This window comes from Salarias fasciatus, unplaced genomic scaffold (assembly GCF_902148845.1).
Source record: "Salarias fasciatus unplaced genomic scaffold, fSalaFa1.1, whole genome shotgun sequence".
Classification (NCBI taxonomy): Eukaryota; Metazoa; Chordata; class Actinopteri; order Blenniiformes; family Blenniidae; genus Salarias; species Salarias fasciatus.
In genome coordinates this window covers 16,387-31,797 of record NW_021941287.1, presented here as the reverse complement: position 1 = coordinate 31,797, position 15,411 = coordinate 16,387, and the positions used below count along the sequence as shown (strand labels likewise).

The 15,411-nt window shown below is 42.2% G+C and overlaps 1 protein-coding gene across 1 annotated transcript; it reads right to left on the bottom strand.

The window, feature by feature from the left end:
- Nucleotides 1–368: 368 nt before the first annotated feature.
- LOC115384718 (thromboxane-A synthase-like) lies at nucleotides 369–5,453 on the bottom strand. The gene is made up of 14 exons (XM_030086960.1): nucleotides 5,417–5,453; nucleotides 4,852–4,995; nucleotides 4,629–4,722; nucleotides 4,465–4,517; nucleotides 4,289–4,385; nucleotides 4,090–4,206; nucleotides 3,598–3,686; nucleotides 3,363–3,511; nucleotides 3,018–3,148; nucleotides 2,515–2,865; nucleotides 2,353–2,441; nucleotides 1,331–1,468; nucleotides 1,020–1,182; nucleotides 369–538 (listed from the first exon to the last, which is right to left on the bottom strand). Exons 2-14 carry the CDS (start codon nucleotides 4,938–4,940, stop codon nucleotides 419–421), a joined length of 1,680 nt encoding a protein of 559 aa, XP_029942820.1. The 5' UTR covers nucleotides 4,941–4,995; nucleotides 5,417–5,453; the 3' UTR covers nucleotides 369–418.
- Nucleotides 5,454–15,411: the final 9,958 nt, after the last annotated feature.

Sequence of the window (15,411 nt, the reverse complement as noted above, 5' to 3'; positions counted from 1 at the left end):
GAGTAGACATCATGAGAATTGTATACAAAAAAACCAAATAATTGCGACCAAAAATGACTCCAATCTCAACATAAAGTCGATAGTGATGATAAAAAATTCAGTTGGTGGTTTGACAGGCCAGATTGGAGTCTGTTTCCAGGCTGCTTTTGGCCCACGGACCGTATGTTTGACACCCTGCTTGATAAAGCATGCTTGTTACATCTTCATTAAAAATCTGAAGAGCACATCCCGCTACCCTCCGACGCTCGTCACTGACCAAAGCAGCAACATTTTCCTCGTTGTGTCGAGGGCTTTAATAACCAAGGAAACATTTTCTTTTGAATCAAGAAAAAAAAAAAAGAAAATCAGAGAACACTCTTCAACCACAGGCACCGTTACAGACTGCTGGATGGGTCAACATGTTTCCTATCACCGTCTATCATGGTGAGCTTCCAGGTGGGGAGGTCAGTTGGTCCTCCGCCACGTTTCTCTTTTCAATTTTCACAAATATCCCGTTTTTAGGTCCGAGAGTGTTTGTTGACTTTAGTTCCAGGGGAACCTGAAAAAAAGAAAAGATGTGCTCCTCAATTTTGATTTAGAATATAGACAGTGCATTCGTATGAATTACTTGTGGTCATAACTGGCAACACAAAAATTCACATTACAGGACTTCTGTCAACTTTTAAGTTGACAGATATTTTTAATTACAAATTCAAGAAATCAATCAATTTAAATGCACCTTAATAGCTGTAGACTGTTTGAATCTCAATATTATCTGCATAATTTCCCCCAAACCAATGAATACTAAAAGTTTCTACAGCATCTATTTAGTTCACTTCCAAATATTTGTGATCAAAACACAATTTCAAGTTTTTTTTTCATTTTTGAAAACTCTCTCTCAAATAATAAAACAGCATCTCAAAACATTACAATATCTAATATTAGACGAGTATTTTAAACTGTTTAGTTTAAATTAAAATCAATTCCCTCTCCATGAGGAGGGAGGCACAGCTTTCTAAAGCAGTAGCAGGAAAACAAACCTTGGTCTCGGAGCAGGCGACGACGCTGAACCTGTGGAACAGATGCATCAGAGCAATTCGGATTTCCAGCTGTGCAAGTCTCATTCCCACACAGTTGCGAGGCCCGGCGCCAAAGGGCAAGTATACGAAAGGATGTCGACTAGCTTTAGCCTCGGGTGTAAACCTGTGGAGAGAAAAAAAAAAAAAAAAGTTAAGATTTTTGGAAGCATTAGAAACACTCATCGAATTAAATCCTGGGTAATATTTTCTGATCTGTCTCTGCGTACTCCACGTGTCATCCTGTGTGTCCCATACGGACAGAATTGAAATACCTTTCAGGGATGAACTTGTCGGGCTCGGGCCAGTGCTCCGGGTCATGATGGAGAAAAGCTGCAGGGATCTCCAGGGTCGCTCCTTTAGGGAGAAACTGGCCGTTCACGATGCAGTCCTGGTCAATGTCCCGTGCATATCTGGTTCAGACGGAAGCAAAGAAGTTTACTGTGAAAATTTGTAAAAGCCTCTTTCAACTAAATATTTCTATTTATAATATATAAAGAACTACAACTTTAAATCTATGTCTCAGCGCAAAGAAGCATTGAAGTTCACATACATTGCTATAACATAGATAGATTTTTTTATTAAATACTATTTACATCTTCAAAGCCATAAAACATGTAGTTGGAAGTCCCACATGAAAGCAGATCCTGTCAGGATTTTACTACAGAGGACATGTGCTTATCCTGTCCAGATTTCTGAGAACCTCATGAACCACAAATTCATGTTTTTGGACTGAAAAGAAACCTGAGAAGACGGAGAAACCCTCACATGCACAGGGAGAACAAATCCACACAAAAAGAAATGAAATGTTTGCAGCGAGAGAAGCCTGTTCGCCACACTAACAACATGCACCTGACCCACATCCAACTGTGAACAAGTCAGTGTTCAACTGGGTGTTAAAGTTGTGTCGTGAACTGTTTGCAAGTATTGATCCAGCATTTGGAACTTTACTCTGTCCTTTGGTTTATGGCTACATGTATTTGTATAAAGGTGAAGGTGATAGGTGAAGACTGAGACATTCACCTTCATGCTTCACAAAACATGCTCAAATCCATTTCCACAGGTTACACACACATTGTGAATGCACAAATCACAGCGCAAATACAAAAAGCACAAATAACTACACACAAACAGTGATTAGCCAGAAGAAATGGGTTCAAACTCCATGACTTTGCATGTTCTGCTCGTGAGGTTAGTTTGTGACTGATAGCCCCGAAGTGTTAATGTGAGTGTGTGAGGTTGTTGGCCTCTCTGTGTTTGATGGACTTGCTGAGCGTCCAGAGTGACCTTCATTTACCTGAATGCAGGAGAGTAGAGGCGTAATGCTTCACTTACAACCATGTCCAAATACTTCAGCTCCTGGACATTTGAGTAATCTGGCGAGCTCTAAAACAGGAAGCACAATAAAAACATGTCATCTAATGTCACAAACAAAGCCATCAGAATGTAACCCACTCACATGTCTTGTGAAGAAATCATCCACCTCCTGATGTACTTTTCTTTGGCATTCGGGATGTAAGGCCAGGAGGTAGCAGGTGAACGCTAACGTGTTGCTGCTGGTTTCATAGCCCGCCAGAAGGAAGACAAAAGCTTGACCGATAATCTCGTCCTCGGTCATCATCTTCTTCTGCGAACGCCTGGCGGGTGGCTCCTGTGAGTGAGGCTGGCCGGCCTCCTGGTCGCAGGGTGTGTGCGTCTGCTGGTTCCTCTGATCGCTCTCAGCGTGGTTGGCTGTGTCAAAGTGCTCCACAGACACACTCTCTCTGCTGGTTCGAGCATCTAACATCAACTGAAGGAAGTCTCGACGCCTCTATGGGGAAAAAAATGAATATCAGAAATGTCATCACAAGAGAAAAACCTATTCCACATGAAACGACCTCTAATAATCAGAGACAGAAAACTCACGAGACTCCATTTAAGGCTACTGAACACAGGAGATGGTTCCCTGAAGGAGAGACTGACCTGCTCAGGAGGCTGTTCCTCCCTCTGCCGGATGATCCTCTGAATGCTGTTAATGAAGAACTGATTCATTTCATCTCGCTTTTTGTTGGGCAAGAATCTTGCGAACGGAGCCAAGATGGAAGGAAATGCAACTGGACACACAAGCAGACAAATCTGATGATGTAGTTTCAACCTGAAAGACCCGTTTCAGACAAAGGCAGAACACACCCATGAAACACTGATGCAGTTGTGTTAAACAATGAAAAACGGAACATTTCCCACGAAGATATCATTGAGGAAGATAATCAGGTTTTGATGAATGTGTTGTGAAAATCTGTCAAATGCAAGAAAATACTTTTAACGCACTGAGAATCAAGAAGATGGGTCTGAAGAAAGAAAAGTTGAAGAACATCTGTGCGTGGTGAACGAATGGGTCATCCGGATTGTTCTGTGAGTCCACCTGAGTGGCGAACGCCACGCTGGCGATGACATCCATAGTGAAGCAACCGAAACACCTGGGAAGAGAAATATCACGAAAAACTGAAACCGAGATCCCAGAAACAGATGAAGCTCAAACTCTGCTCACTGAGAGAGGGATTACTTGTGGATATCAAAGGCCTCTCCTGATTCAGCGCGGGCATTCAAGTTCCTCATCAAGGCATCGGCAGCTGTGTTGATAAGAGGAACCATCTGCAACCAAACACAAACGGAAGATTTCCACAAACAAGAAGGCAGACACAGCACTGTGCCAACCATGAGAGAGACTTTGGAGCATTTTGTTTTTACTTGGTATGGTTACAAAGCTTTCTATAAAGAAGATATAAACTTTGCAAAAGTTTTATTTCATTGACGAGTTTGCTAATTCCAAATATCTGCTGCTGAAGGCATGAACCCACATGCCGACTTACAGGAGTGAAGTGTTTGTGTGGTTTTAGATGAAACAACTTATTTTTTGTATGCTTACATCTCATGAAAATCAGATCACACTTTAAGATCAATTCACCAGCAAATCTAAAAATATTCTGTTGTTTTTTTTGCTCCTGCTCCTGGTAACAGCTGTGTTTGCATCACTGCAAAAGAATTATAAACTCACCTCTTTCATCTTCGCCGAGCTGAAGGTCGGGGTGAGGATGCTGCGCACTCTCTTCCAATGTTCGTTCTTCAACATGAGTAGACAGTCAGACATGGGCTTGGTGGCAAACCGCACAGTCTGCAAAGAAAGCCAGGAACACACATCATCTGTATCGAGTCAGGCTCACGCTGCGCGCCACGGGCTTCGGCCGTCTTCTCACCATTCTGTTTGGGAAGCTGCTGAAGTCCCGGACCATGATTTGTCTGAGCATGTCAGGGTCTGCAACCACCACCACCGGCCTCCGGGCTAAATAATACCTGGATACACCACGTGTGTCACATGAGTGGATGACTGGACTGACGACGACTTTCAAATGCTGGAGTGGTTTCCTCTTACCCACAGACTCTGCCGTGTGTCTTTATCAGCTCATTGAGAGGTTTGTAAAAACCCTGAAAAACCAAACAACATCACTTCTCAAACAATGAAGATTAAAGTAATATTGGGATTGTACTGAAACAACTCAAGTAGTACAAGTAGCATGGTACAGCAGAGTATCTTACGTTTCGAAACATGAATAAGTTCCCATAGAAAGGTATTGGCTTTGGATGTTTGATGCCACATCGAGACAGGATTGAAAAGGGGTACACAGAATACCTAAGAAGAAAGGAAACAACACTGGATGTTAATCTCTTTCGTTCAAGAGTGTATTTTGCCACAAAGCAGACTATAACTGGCTTTTTCTGGGACAGCAAAACACATATAGACGAACTGATTTTTACTCACCAGTAAAGGAGCCCGAGAAAAATGAGGAAGAGGCTCAGAGTCACAGAAAATCCACTGACCTCAGGACTGAGGAAACTTAAAACCTCCATGATGAAGAAGCAGCCTCAGATCTCAGCAACAATCTTAGGATGAAGGCTGCTGGAGCTGAAAACAGTGAAGTTAAATAAAAATGTTGTACTTTATACTGTCTTTGTACTCAATACAGATTTCACACAAACATCTGCAGCTGTCTTGATGTCTATTTCTGACAGTTCTGGTTTTAACAAGCTGCATACAACATGAACACAGGCTGCACAGGATAACTAAGACACGGCAGCAGTTTTAATGGTTAACGAAGATGCACATGTGTAACATCCAAGCTGAGGATCGATCTTTTTCTTCAGTCAAACTGCAGTTTCGGAGTGTTGGGAGGTCATATGATGCTCGACAGGTTCGCGGATGCCATCCACTCGTTCAAGCGGCAAGGTCGCGAAAGGCTTTCATTCTTTATAAGCTGCAGTCTCTCCGAAACTGAAAGACTTCACTGTGTTAAGGAGAAAATCAAGAAAATCGGAGCTGCACTGACCTTCCACCAGCACACATGTCCTCCGCTTCTGTAATGCTGATCGCTGTAAATATTGACAGGCTTCCTTCTGTTGGCTGAGAGCGGCGACTCTGTCTGAGCCGTGGAGTCTGCTGCCACCACCTGTCCAGGAGTGGAAGTGCAGCAGAAAAAAAAGGAAGAGGCTTAGGACCACCTTAAAAACAGCCATTTGTTTTTTTTTCGTTTTTGTTTTTTTTTTAATTAGTGTTTCTATTTTCTATGTGAATTTCAAATTCTGTCTTTATTCTATCCCCTCTCAGGGGCTTGTGACTCTCCCTGTACAGCACCAGCTGTGCTGTAAGGACCGTCTTTCAACGTTTTCTCCTGAGCATCATCCTGTGGCTTCTTGAAAAATGTTTCGCCCGGTTTTGTGCTCAGTTGTGCAGCAAACCCTTTCTGCTTTTCCATGGCCCCATTTTTGGGAAGCTGGACTTGTGTTCTTTTTCTTCAAGGGTCTTTACTTCTAAAACAATCAAATCAAATCAATCTTTATTTATAACACGCTTTTCATATCACAAAAAAATACAAAGTGCGTTACAATATTACAATATTAAAACCAAAAGTGAATATATATTAAAATAAAAACCAAAACCAAACTAAACTAAACTAAACTAAAAACACAGCCACAGCTTTACCAAAATTGCACGCAAGCACACACACACACTCCCACTTTCTTCACTTACATTAGGGAGACATGGCTACTGACCTTCCCTCCTTCTGCTCCTCCTCCTCCTGTTCCTCCTCACACTCCTCTTTCAGCTCTTCTTTCTGGTAACTCCAGCTGATATATTTTTTGTTGATACTGTAATTCATTCTGATCCCATCTGTACTGCTTCGTTTGGAGTTCGTCCCAAAAACTTTGAAGAACTCTTCTGAAATTCTCATTCAAGGCCTCCTTCTCCTGTCGTAGTTTCAGTATTTTCGATTGTGTTTCGTCCCTTCTGGAACGCCACATTTGGAGTTCCTCCAGAGAACTGCCTAAAAGTCTTTTGAAATCTTCTTACTGGGCCTTTTCCTTCTCTTGATCTTTCCGGAGACTTTCATTTTCTCTCTGTGTCTTCTGGACCTCTTCTCTCAGCTGGGCCACCTCAGCTTTAAGAACAGCGTTTTGCTCATTCAGGGCCTCTTTCTCTTGTTGTGGCTTCAATATTTTCCTTATAATTTGTGGTTTTGTTTCATTCCTTCCAGACTGCCACATTTGGAGTTGATCCAGTGAACTTTTATAAAGTCTTTTAAAATCCTCTTTTTGGGCTTTTTCCTTCTCTTGAGCTTGCTTCAGGCTTTTGTGTTCTCCTTCTGTCTTCTGGACCTTTTCTCTCAGCTGGGCCACCTCAGCATGAAGAACGGTGTTCTGCTCATTCATGGCCTCTCTCTGTTCTTGTGCTTTCAATATTTTCCTTTTAAATCGGGATTTAGCTCCATCCCTTCTGGACTGCCACTTTTGCAGTTCATCCTGAGAACTCTGATAACGTTGTTCGGAATTCTTTACTTCTTGTCTCAGCTGGGCCACCTCAGCTTTAAGAACAGCGTTTTGCTCATTCATGGCCTTTCTCTCTCTTCTCGGAGCTTCAATATTTTCCTTTTAAAGCGTGACTTTACTTTGTCCTTTCTATATTGAACCTCTTGGACTTTATCTTGAGAAAGTCTTTCCTCCTTTAACTCAGATTTGGCATCATGGATATCATCACCAAATTTCAGTCCCTCCTGTGAATGCACACATTGTGTCCTATGTGAATCCACCTGAGTTTCTAACTCACTGCATTTCTTCAGAATGTGCTCAGCCAAGACTGATATTTTTGACTGGTTCAATACCATGTCTTTAAATGCCGAGTTAAAGGTATCCATCTGCTCCCGCAGATCCTGGATTTGACTTTGAGGATCCCAATGTGGACACTGTCTCGCTTCTTCAAACACACTCATTTTCTCTCTCTCCTGCTGAACGTGTGTGTCTATCAGGCTTCTGTGCTTGCTCTGACTGCTCTTTCGCTGTCTCTCTCTCTCACGTCTTCACGGACTGAAGTAAAAGCAGAAGTGTTTGTAGCTGTGCCCCACAAGAGCACAAGAGATCCTGGTGACGGATGACATCATCATTCATCAAGAAAGAAAGATGATGTCATCAAGAGCCTCCGCCACCACTACTGACCTTTCACCTAGATTATTTTTGAAACCTCCTGCACTTATTGAAATAAAGAAGAAAATGTTTTAAGGGTCTGTCTCTGAGAAAATCAGGCAGAAACTATTGTATAGGTCAGGAGTCTGCAACCTTTATAACCAAAACAGCCATTTTTTAACTTTCCACCAAGTCAGCCAGTCTGGAGCGGCAAATCTAACCTTTAAAATGAGGCTAATACAGTTTATGAAGTTTCATATATAGTTTTGATGCACATACAAACACTATATCTTATGATGCTTTTATGAAGTTTTAATTATAGTTCAGAATCGTGAACATTTTATTACCTTTAACTTATTTTGTACCTGATTTTAACAGTTTTGCTCCTCTTTTCAAGCTTTTATTTGCTCATAATTTTTACTTTTTAGCAGTTTTAACCATTTTACCTCTTTGTAAGTAGTTTGACATGTTTTTACCAACTGTATTTGATTTTTTTTTCCAGAAATTCTAGACATTTCAGGTTTTTAAAGTCGTTCTATAATTTTTGCCATCCATTTCTTGTGGGTTTTTTTTCCCAATTATACTTGTGACTTTTTCTGAATCCCTTTTTGAAGAGAGTGAGTGATTAGTGATTAATAGAATAGAATAGAATAGAATAGAATAGAATAGAATAGAATAGAATAGAACAGAATAGAAAACTTTGTCTGTCCCCAATGGTGACAGAAATTCTCCTTTGACAGGCTCACAAACACATTCCCATCAAGACACATTTACACAATAAAAAACAAATGAGGTGTTTAAAAGTGTTAAAAGTGCACAATGTATCATTTAAAGTTGTTCAGGATGGTCACAGCAGATGGGATGAAAGATTTTTTGTAAGTGTTTTCTTTCCAGGCCAGTGGGACTTTGTACCTTCTGCCTGATGGCAGGAGCTGGAATGAGCGGTGAAGGGGATGGGAGGGGTCCTCTGTGATCAGAGTGGCCTCCCTGATCACAGAGCGGTTGTACAGTTCAGACAGCGGGGTGTGTCGTGAACCTCATATTTTGCTGGCCTGATGTATGATACGGGAGAGTCTGGTTTTGTGTTTGGTGGTGAGCAAGTTGAACCAGGATGTGATGTTGAATGTGAGAATGGATTCAATGAGTGAACGGTAAACCAGAGTTAAAATGTCTTTGCTGATATTAAAAGACCTTTGATTCCTCAGTAGGCAGAGGCGCTGATGTGCTTGTCTTGCATATGGAGTCTGTGTGCTGTGTGAAGGATAGACAGGTAAAGGACTGGACCTGCTCTACCAGCTGCCCCTGGATGCTGAGCGGCTGGAAAAGAGATGCTGTTTCCTTATTTCTGCCTCCACAGCACAGTTCTTTGGTCTTGGTCATGTTCAGCTCGAGTGAGTTCTCACTGAACGTCTTGACCAGATTGCCGACGGCCTGCTGGTATTGCGACAGAGCAGCAGAGCCGGTCATGTGGGCCACCAGGGCCATGTCGTCTGCATATTTGAAAAGTGTCATTCTTTCACTGCTGTAAGAGATGTTATTAGTGTATGCAGAGAAGAGGATGGGAGGTAAAACACAACCCTGAGGGAGCCCTGTCTTTAAAACCAAGTTGCTAGATGTAAAACCATTCACCAGCACCCTTTGTGGTCTATGCTGTAAAAAGTTCTTTATCCATAAAACCAGCGTTGGGTGCACCTGAAGGTCTAACAGGCGGTGCAGCAGGATCTTTGTGTTTACAGTGTTAAAAGCAGAGGAGAAGTCCATGAATAAAATCCTGGTGTGTGGGTGTGCAGTGTCCAAGTGTTTCGTGACGGTGTCTAAAAGTGTGAGGCTTGTATCCTCTACACCACGTCTCGCTCTGTATGCAAACTGGAGTGGGTCCAGTTTGTTAGACAGCATGTCAGACAGCTGGTCTCCCACCACTTTCTCCATGCACTTGCAGAGCACTGAGGTCAGGGCCACTGGTCTGTAGTCCCTCATGTCTTTTGCATGTGCTTTTTTGGGGATGGGAATGATTGTGAACTCCTTCCACTGGTCGGGGACGCTGCTAGAATCCAGGAGAAGCTGGAACAACCTGGTGAGAACTCCACCTAGCTGAGAGGAGCAGTCCTTGAGCACCCTGCCTCTGAGCTTGTCAGGGCCAGGGGCTTTGTGTGGGTTGACTTTGTGCAGGATGGATGTCACGAGCTGTTGGTCGATGATGAGGGTTGATGGAGAGCTCAGGGTTGGGCAAGGATTGCACTCTGGAATAGCATATTTATTCAGTTATCCTTTGGTAAATTTTAAGTTCTAGGGGAAATTTTTATTTTTCTATTATTAAGCATTTATTCTTATTTAAAGTTTCATTTTGCACTGAAAACATGAAAATGTTGGATGGTTCAAATTCCACAATTATGAGTGTCTGTCGATGTGAGATTGTTCACTGTCAAAATACATGCCCCACGTCAGCTAAAACATTCAGAATAAACCATTTTTGTGCATTAAATTTGACATTTTGTGTGTTCAATACAAGTTAACTAATTACTCCATTCAGATTTTTTTAGTTGATTGACAGCATGATTTTGAATGTATGGTTATTGCACTTATGACTTGATTTTGGAGCCACAACACAGGAAACATAACATAAGACAAGCAAGAAGTGATATGAAAAATGTAAGAGAAGTTTTGTAAATGTATGTATATGTAGTTTATTTACACTGCATGTTTATTTTATCATTTTTTCTTTTGCGTGTTTTTTGCATTCTGCTCTTTTTTTGGAGTTTGCACAAGTTTCACCCACTGTTTGACACCTGTAAATGTCTCAGTTGTGGATGATCCATTGGAAAGCAATGTGCAGAATCGTGCCTGCAGGGCTGCAGGGCCACAAACACCCTCATAAAAGTGTTATATTGATATGATCTGCACGACACAACTTTTCTGTTTAACATGATTTCTTATGTCTGTGAGAGGAAGAAAGCTGATCTGTCTTCTCCAGCCGGCCTGAGCTCAACGGACTCCTGGATAACACCGTCACACCACAGCAGATGGAGAGATTCCATGACGCTGCTTTGGCTTCTCTGATCAGTGCTGTGGACTCTGCGTTGAAGAAGCTGACCCTGCACGAGCCACTGGCTAACTTCCTTGGTATTCAGCTGAGGCTGGAATGTGGCGTTGAAGATGTTCTTTACCTTGTTGACAGGTTAGGGTTATTTTTTCAAAAATTTCTGCTGATTATCTGTGATTGAGTGCACGGAATTCTATACTGAGGCACTTCAACAGTTACGAAATTTGATATTAAGACACATTTGCAGCAAAATGTTTTACTCCATGCACATGAGCCATCTTTTAAGTGGCTTTTCTTTTCATGCTGATTCCTTTGGGTTGATGATCATTCATCAAATCCAAAAAAGTTGTTACTCTGCCTTTCTCAATTGGGTTTTCCTACCAGCTCAGGCTGTCAGTGCCCCCCCTGCTGGACGCAGAGGGAACTGAGATGGAGAGCTTCTGGGTTGAAAAGGCAATCTGAAAACACAAGGTCAGAATGATTCTTCTTATTGTGCACCATCTCCCACTCCATCCTCCTCCATAGACTGGCAGCCATCGGATTTTCTCACACACCCCTGGACTAGTTCAAATCAGGTCTCTTCGGCCACACTGAGCTGTCCAGTTAAGATCCTTCAGATGTTCTCCTCATTGGCTCCCAGTTCAACCTCTCCAAAGCTTTGAGTTTTTCCATCACGATTGACAGCTCCTCTGTATCTCCCTCGTCTCAGGCTCAGAGCCTGGGCGTCATCCTCCACAACACTTTAAAGCCCACATCAGTAACATCACCCGATCTGCTTACTTCCATCTACATCAACCGCCTTAGCCCCGCCTTCTCACCCAGCAGCACTGCCACATTAGTCCAGGCCCTGGTTACATCCAGCATGGACTACTGCAACTCCCCCTCTATCTGATCTTCAACTGGTCCAAAATGCTGCTGCTCTCTTTATCACATGTATTCTGTTCATCAACCATATAATCCCACTTCTGTTTGAACTCCACTGGCTCCCAGTTCAGAATTTTACTGCTGGCGTTCAAGAGCCTCCATAACCTCGCTCCTCCAGACTTTAATGCATTGGTTTTTTTCCAGTGAGCTCAAGGTCGCTTTACAATGACATTATTCATTTATTCCGTACTCAGTGGTGAGTACACTGGTGCTCCATCTGCAGCCACAGCTGCCTGGGAGACTGGGAGGCTGCCAATCTGCACCACTGGCCCTCCGACCACCACCAGCACCCACCACTCACTCTCACGCTTCAGTCACCCGGGCTTCCCGGTGTTCCCTTGAGGTCTCCCGGCCTGGTACCGACCAGGCCCAACACTAAACTTAGCTTCTAAAATCTGACAGGATCAGGCATCAGCAAGGCAGTATGGGAAGACCCCAGAGACCTCCTTCACATATACACACCCAATCGCTCTCTGGTATGAACTACCTCTCCCTCAGCCTCCAGCATGAATGATCACCATGACCCAAGTGGTTCACAGTCTGCTCTCCTAGTGTGGAGTTCATGGGTTTGAGTTGTGGCTCTAACACCGAGTATTGCTTATGAAGACCTAATTAACAAACATTGTTTGTCAGTGGTTTATGAAGGTGAGGGACGCATGATGCAAGAACTAAACCAGACACCAACGTTTCTTTGTTTTGGGGAAGCTCTGACTTTTTAATCTCTTCTTTTCAGGTGAGCGCAGTTCCTCGAGGCAGGTGAAGCCCGACATCAACGGGAAACCAGGCAGCCAAAAACCCAAATCCAGTAGGTCACATCTAACGGTGGTGTACTGCACCAAAAAGAGAACGTAAGCCAAACAGCCCGGGGCAGCAGACAGCCAGGGACTCCGCAATCATTAGTTCTCCTGTGACGAATTTTAAAATGGAAAAAAGCCTCTTTGTAAAAAATATTTGATCAAACATTTTTTTTTAAGTATTTTTGATGTCCCTGCCTTTTTTTATATTAGGGGTGTCAAACACATTTTAGTTCAAGGTCCACACAGAGCCCAGTTTCCTCTTGAGTGGACTGGACCAGTGAAATAGTGCCAAAATCATTTTTGAATTTAAACTTTCAAGTTTTGTTTTGTTTTTTTGTTTTTTTTTTAATTGTGGTGAAGAGCTTAAATGTCTTTATTTTCACAAAACCAAATCATTTCTACTGAAAATTACCACAATATCAGCATGAAGCCACTTTTAATGAAGTTGTGTGGCGCAAAATCCACTGAAATGACCAAAAACATCTCCTATAACTGTATCATTATGCATGCCTTTATAAACTCACCATGGCTTTGAGCACCAGCAGCTCTCTTGCATTGCAGCATCACCGATATCTCAGCTCAGGTCTTAGTGTTGTGTTGTGTAGTGTTGTGTTGTGTTGTGTTGTGTTGTGTTGTGTTGTGTTGTGTTGTGTTGTGTCTGCCAGTTTTTTTTTTTTTTCCAAACCAATGTTTTTTTTGTTTTTTTTTTTTTTTACTTTTTGATCATTTACTTGGTGGTTTGGCAGGCCGGATTGGAGCCTCCTGTGGGCCACTTTGGCCCGTGGACCTTATGTTTGACACCCCTGGTCCGTAGTGAGGTACGATTTGCTTTATCTTCGCATGACCTTGAGAAGTGTCCAAACTCAGTCCTGAAGGGCCGACGTCCTGCATGTGGTCCATGTCTCCCTGCTTCAACACACCTGAAGCTCATTAAGATTCATGGCCAAGTCCAGCAATGAGTCCTGATAACGAGCCTCATTGCAATCAGCTGTGTTGAAGCAGGGAGACAAAAAACATGCAGGGCTGCGGCCCTCCAGGGATGAAGTTTGACACCTGGAGAATAGGGGTTATTTGAAGTTTACTCATGCCTCAGTAATTTTATTTCTACAAGCATACAGTTACAAAATATTGGATACTGTCTGTTCATCTCATATAGGCTACTCTTTGATCAATTGATATACTGATTGAAAAGTGAGCATTTGTTATGTGTGATTAGTGGATTAGTGTGATTAGCGGTGAAATCACACAGCTGTGTGTTGCAGTTCCTGGAGCTGCCTGAAGGGAACACTCATGCGTTATATTCTCTATAAAATAGCTCAATCAAGGGGCTCAAACACATTTTAGTTCAGCGGCCACATGCAGCCCAATTTCATCTTGAGTGGGCCAGACCAGTAAAACAGTGTAATGATAACCTGTAAAGTTATTCTATTTAAAGTGTTTCTTTGTAGTGGAGCAGAGTATACCTGATAAAAACAGTTTTAATGAAGCCTCCTGGTGCAAAATCCACTGAATTGTATTGAAAAAAAAGTCCTATAGCTGTTAAATTTAGCTTGTTTCTATAAATTCAGACAGCAGCGGTGTAAATGTCTTTCATGGCAGCATCACTGATATCTCAGCTCAGGATTCAGTGTCGTGTCATGTTTTCTTGGAATTTTTTTACTGTTCACTTGTTGGTTTGGGGGCTGAATTGGAACCGCTTGAGGACCGGTTTTGGAAATTCGCAAACATTTCAACATTGTCTTTCCTGTCTTGGTGTGTTTTCTCAACTTTTCATCATTCATGTCATGTACCGGTAAATTTAAATCAGATTATGCTTCTTCTTTTTTATTTATTTATTTATTTTTTACATCTTAGGTTCAGATCAATTTCAAGCTTGCATTTTAGCAAGGAAATACAGTGACTCTGCAGCTATTGATTGCCTAAGTCACTTAAATATGTCATGGATAACAGTACAAAGTTGTTCTATGTACTTTTTTTTATATAAATTGAATACAGTCATTAAATGGAAAGTCATCTTATTGGGTGAAAGAAGTAGAAAGCTTGGTCAACATGTCGAGTCCTGAATAATTCATGATGAGTTTGTTTAACTCTCATGCGCTGAGGGTGTCGGTTGCAGTACTCTGCAGTGTCAGTAGAGGGCACGCTCACACCACATCCCCACTGCTCTCACCTCCCCAGCTAACAATAGCAGCACAGCTTCACAAACACTGTATCTGTGTCTCTTTTCAGATCAGAGCTCAGTCAGATTTAAAAGCCCGCATATAAACACATCAATCAAAGATGCAGTAACTCTCCAAAATTAGCCACTTTACAGGAGATTGGACCTTTCATCACTGTCTCTTTGATCAATGAGACATTCTCGACAGATTTCAACCCATGTCAGCGACCACGGGCGGCTCAACTTCTCCTGTTTGGACAAATCATAAAATGTTTCATTTGGAATATAAAAACAACAAAATGAAAGTTGTTTTTATAAAAATCTATTTACTATAGCGACTTTGAAGGCCAAAAACAGAACACAAGACACAAGAGCCCTTTATTTATCCAGCCCATCTCATTCAGAAAATAGCACTTTTGTGTTCGTTCTTTTGCTTTCGTCCGGTTTCCTTCATCTTCGACTTACTCGGCTTAGGATATTTATTTTAGAAAGTCTTGCTCTGAGCAACAGCTTTGTGGTCATTTTCAGTTGATGGGAAAAAATGTTTCTAATGAGAAGCAGGGGTCAGCGTGCAGCCATGTTTATGCAGGAATTTAATGCTGATGTGCAGGCTGGCTATTCTCATGAGTTTGGCTTCCCAGAAAAAGTGACGGATCATTAGGGCGCGAGGGTCCTTTGAATTCAGATGACACAGTGTCCTGATTATGCAGGACCAATGACAGTTACTCATCCAAATCCTTTGAGATGTTAAACAAAGCTGACTGTACAAGTTCAAACTGTTTATGTACGCACGTAATCAATCAGCATCTTGCTGCATAAAGAGCCATGTCACAAAGAACAAGATGTTCGAAGCAGCAGTGTGCGCGTCAGCTCTTTAACAGACAAATTAATGCACACTCACAGTTGTTTTTAGAGGCTCCGGCAGAGGAATCAGTGAACTCTGTGCTG

What these genes read in the sequence shown, in the direction of transcription:
- LOC115384718 (XM_030086960.1), bottom strand. Translation starts at nt 4,940, where the DNA reads ATGGAGGTTTTAAGTTTCCTCAGTCCTGAGGTCAGTGGATTTTCTGTG. An exon ending in GCAGCTTCCCAAACAGAATG is followed by an intron (nt 4,207 to 4,288) that starts GTGAGAAGACGG and finishes CTTTCTTTGCAG; the next exon opens with ACTGTGCGGTTTGCCACCAA. An exon ending in ACCCATCTTCTTGATTCTCA is followed by an intron (nt 3,149 to 3,362) that starts GTGCGTTAAAAG and finishes TTGTGTGTCCAG; the next exon opens with TTGCATTTCCTTCCATCTTG.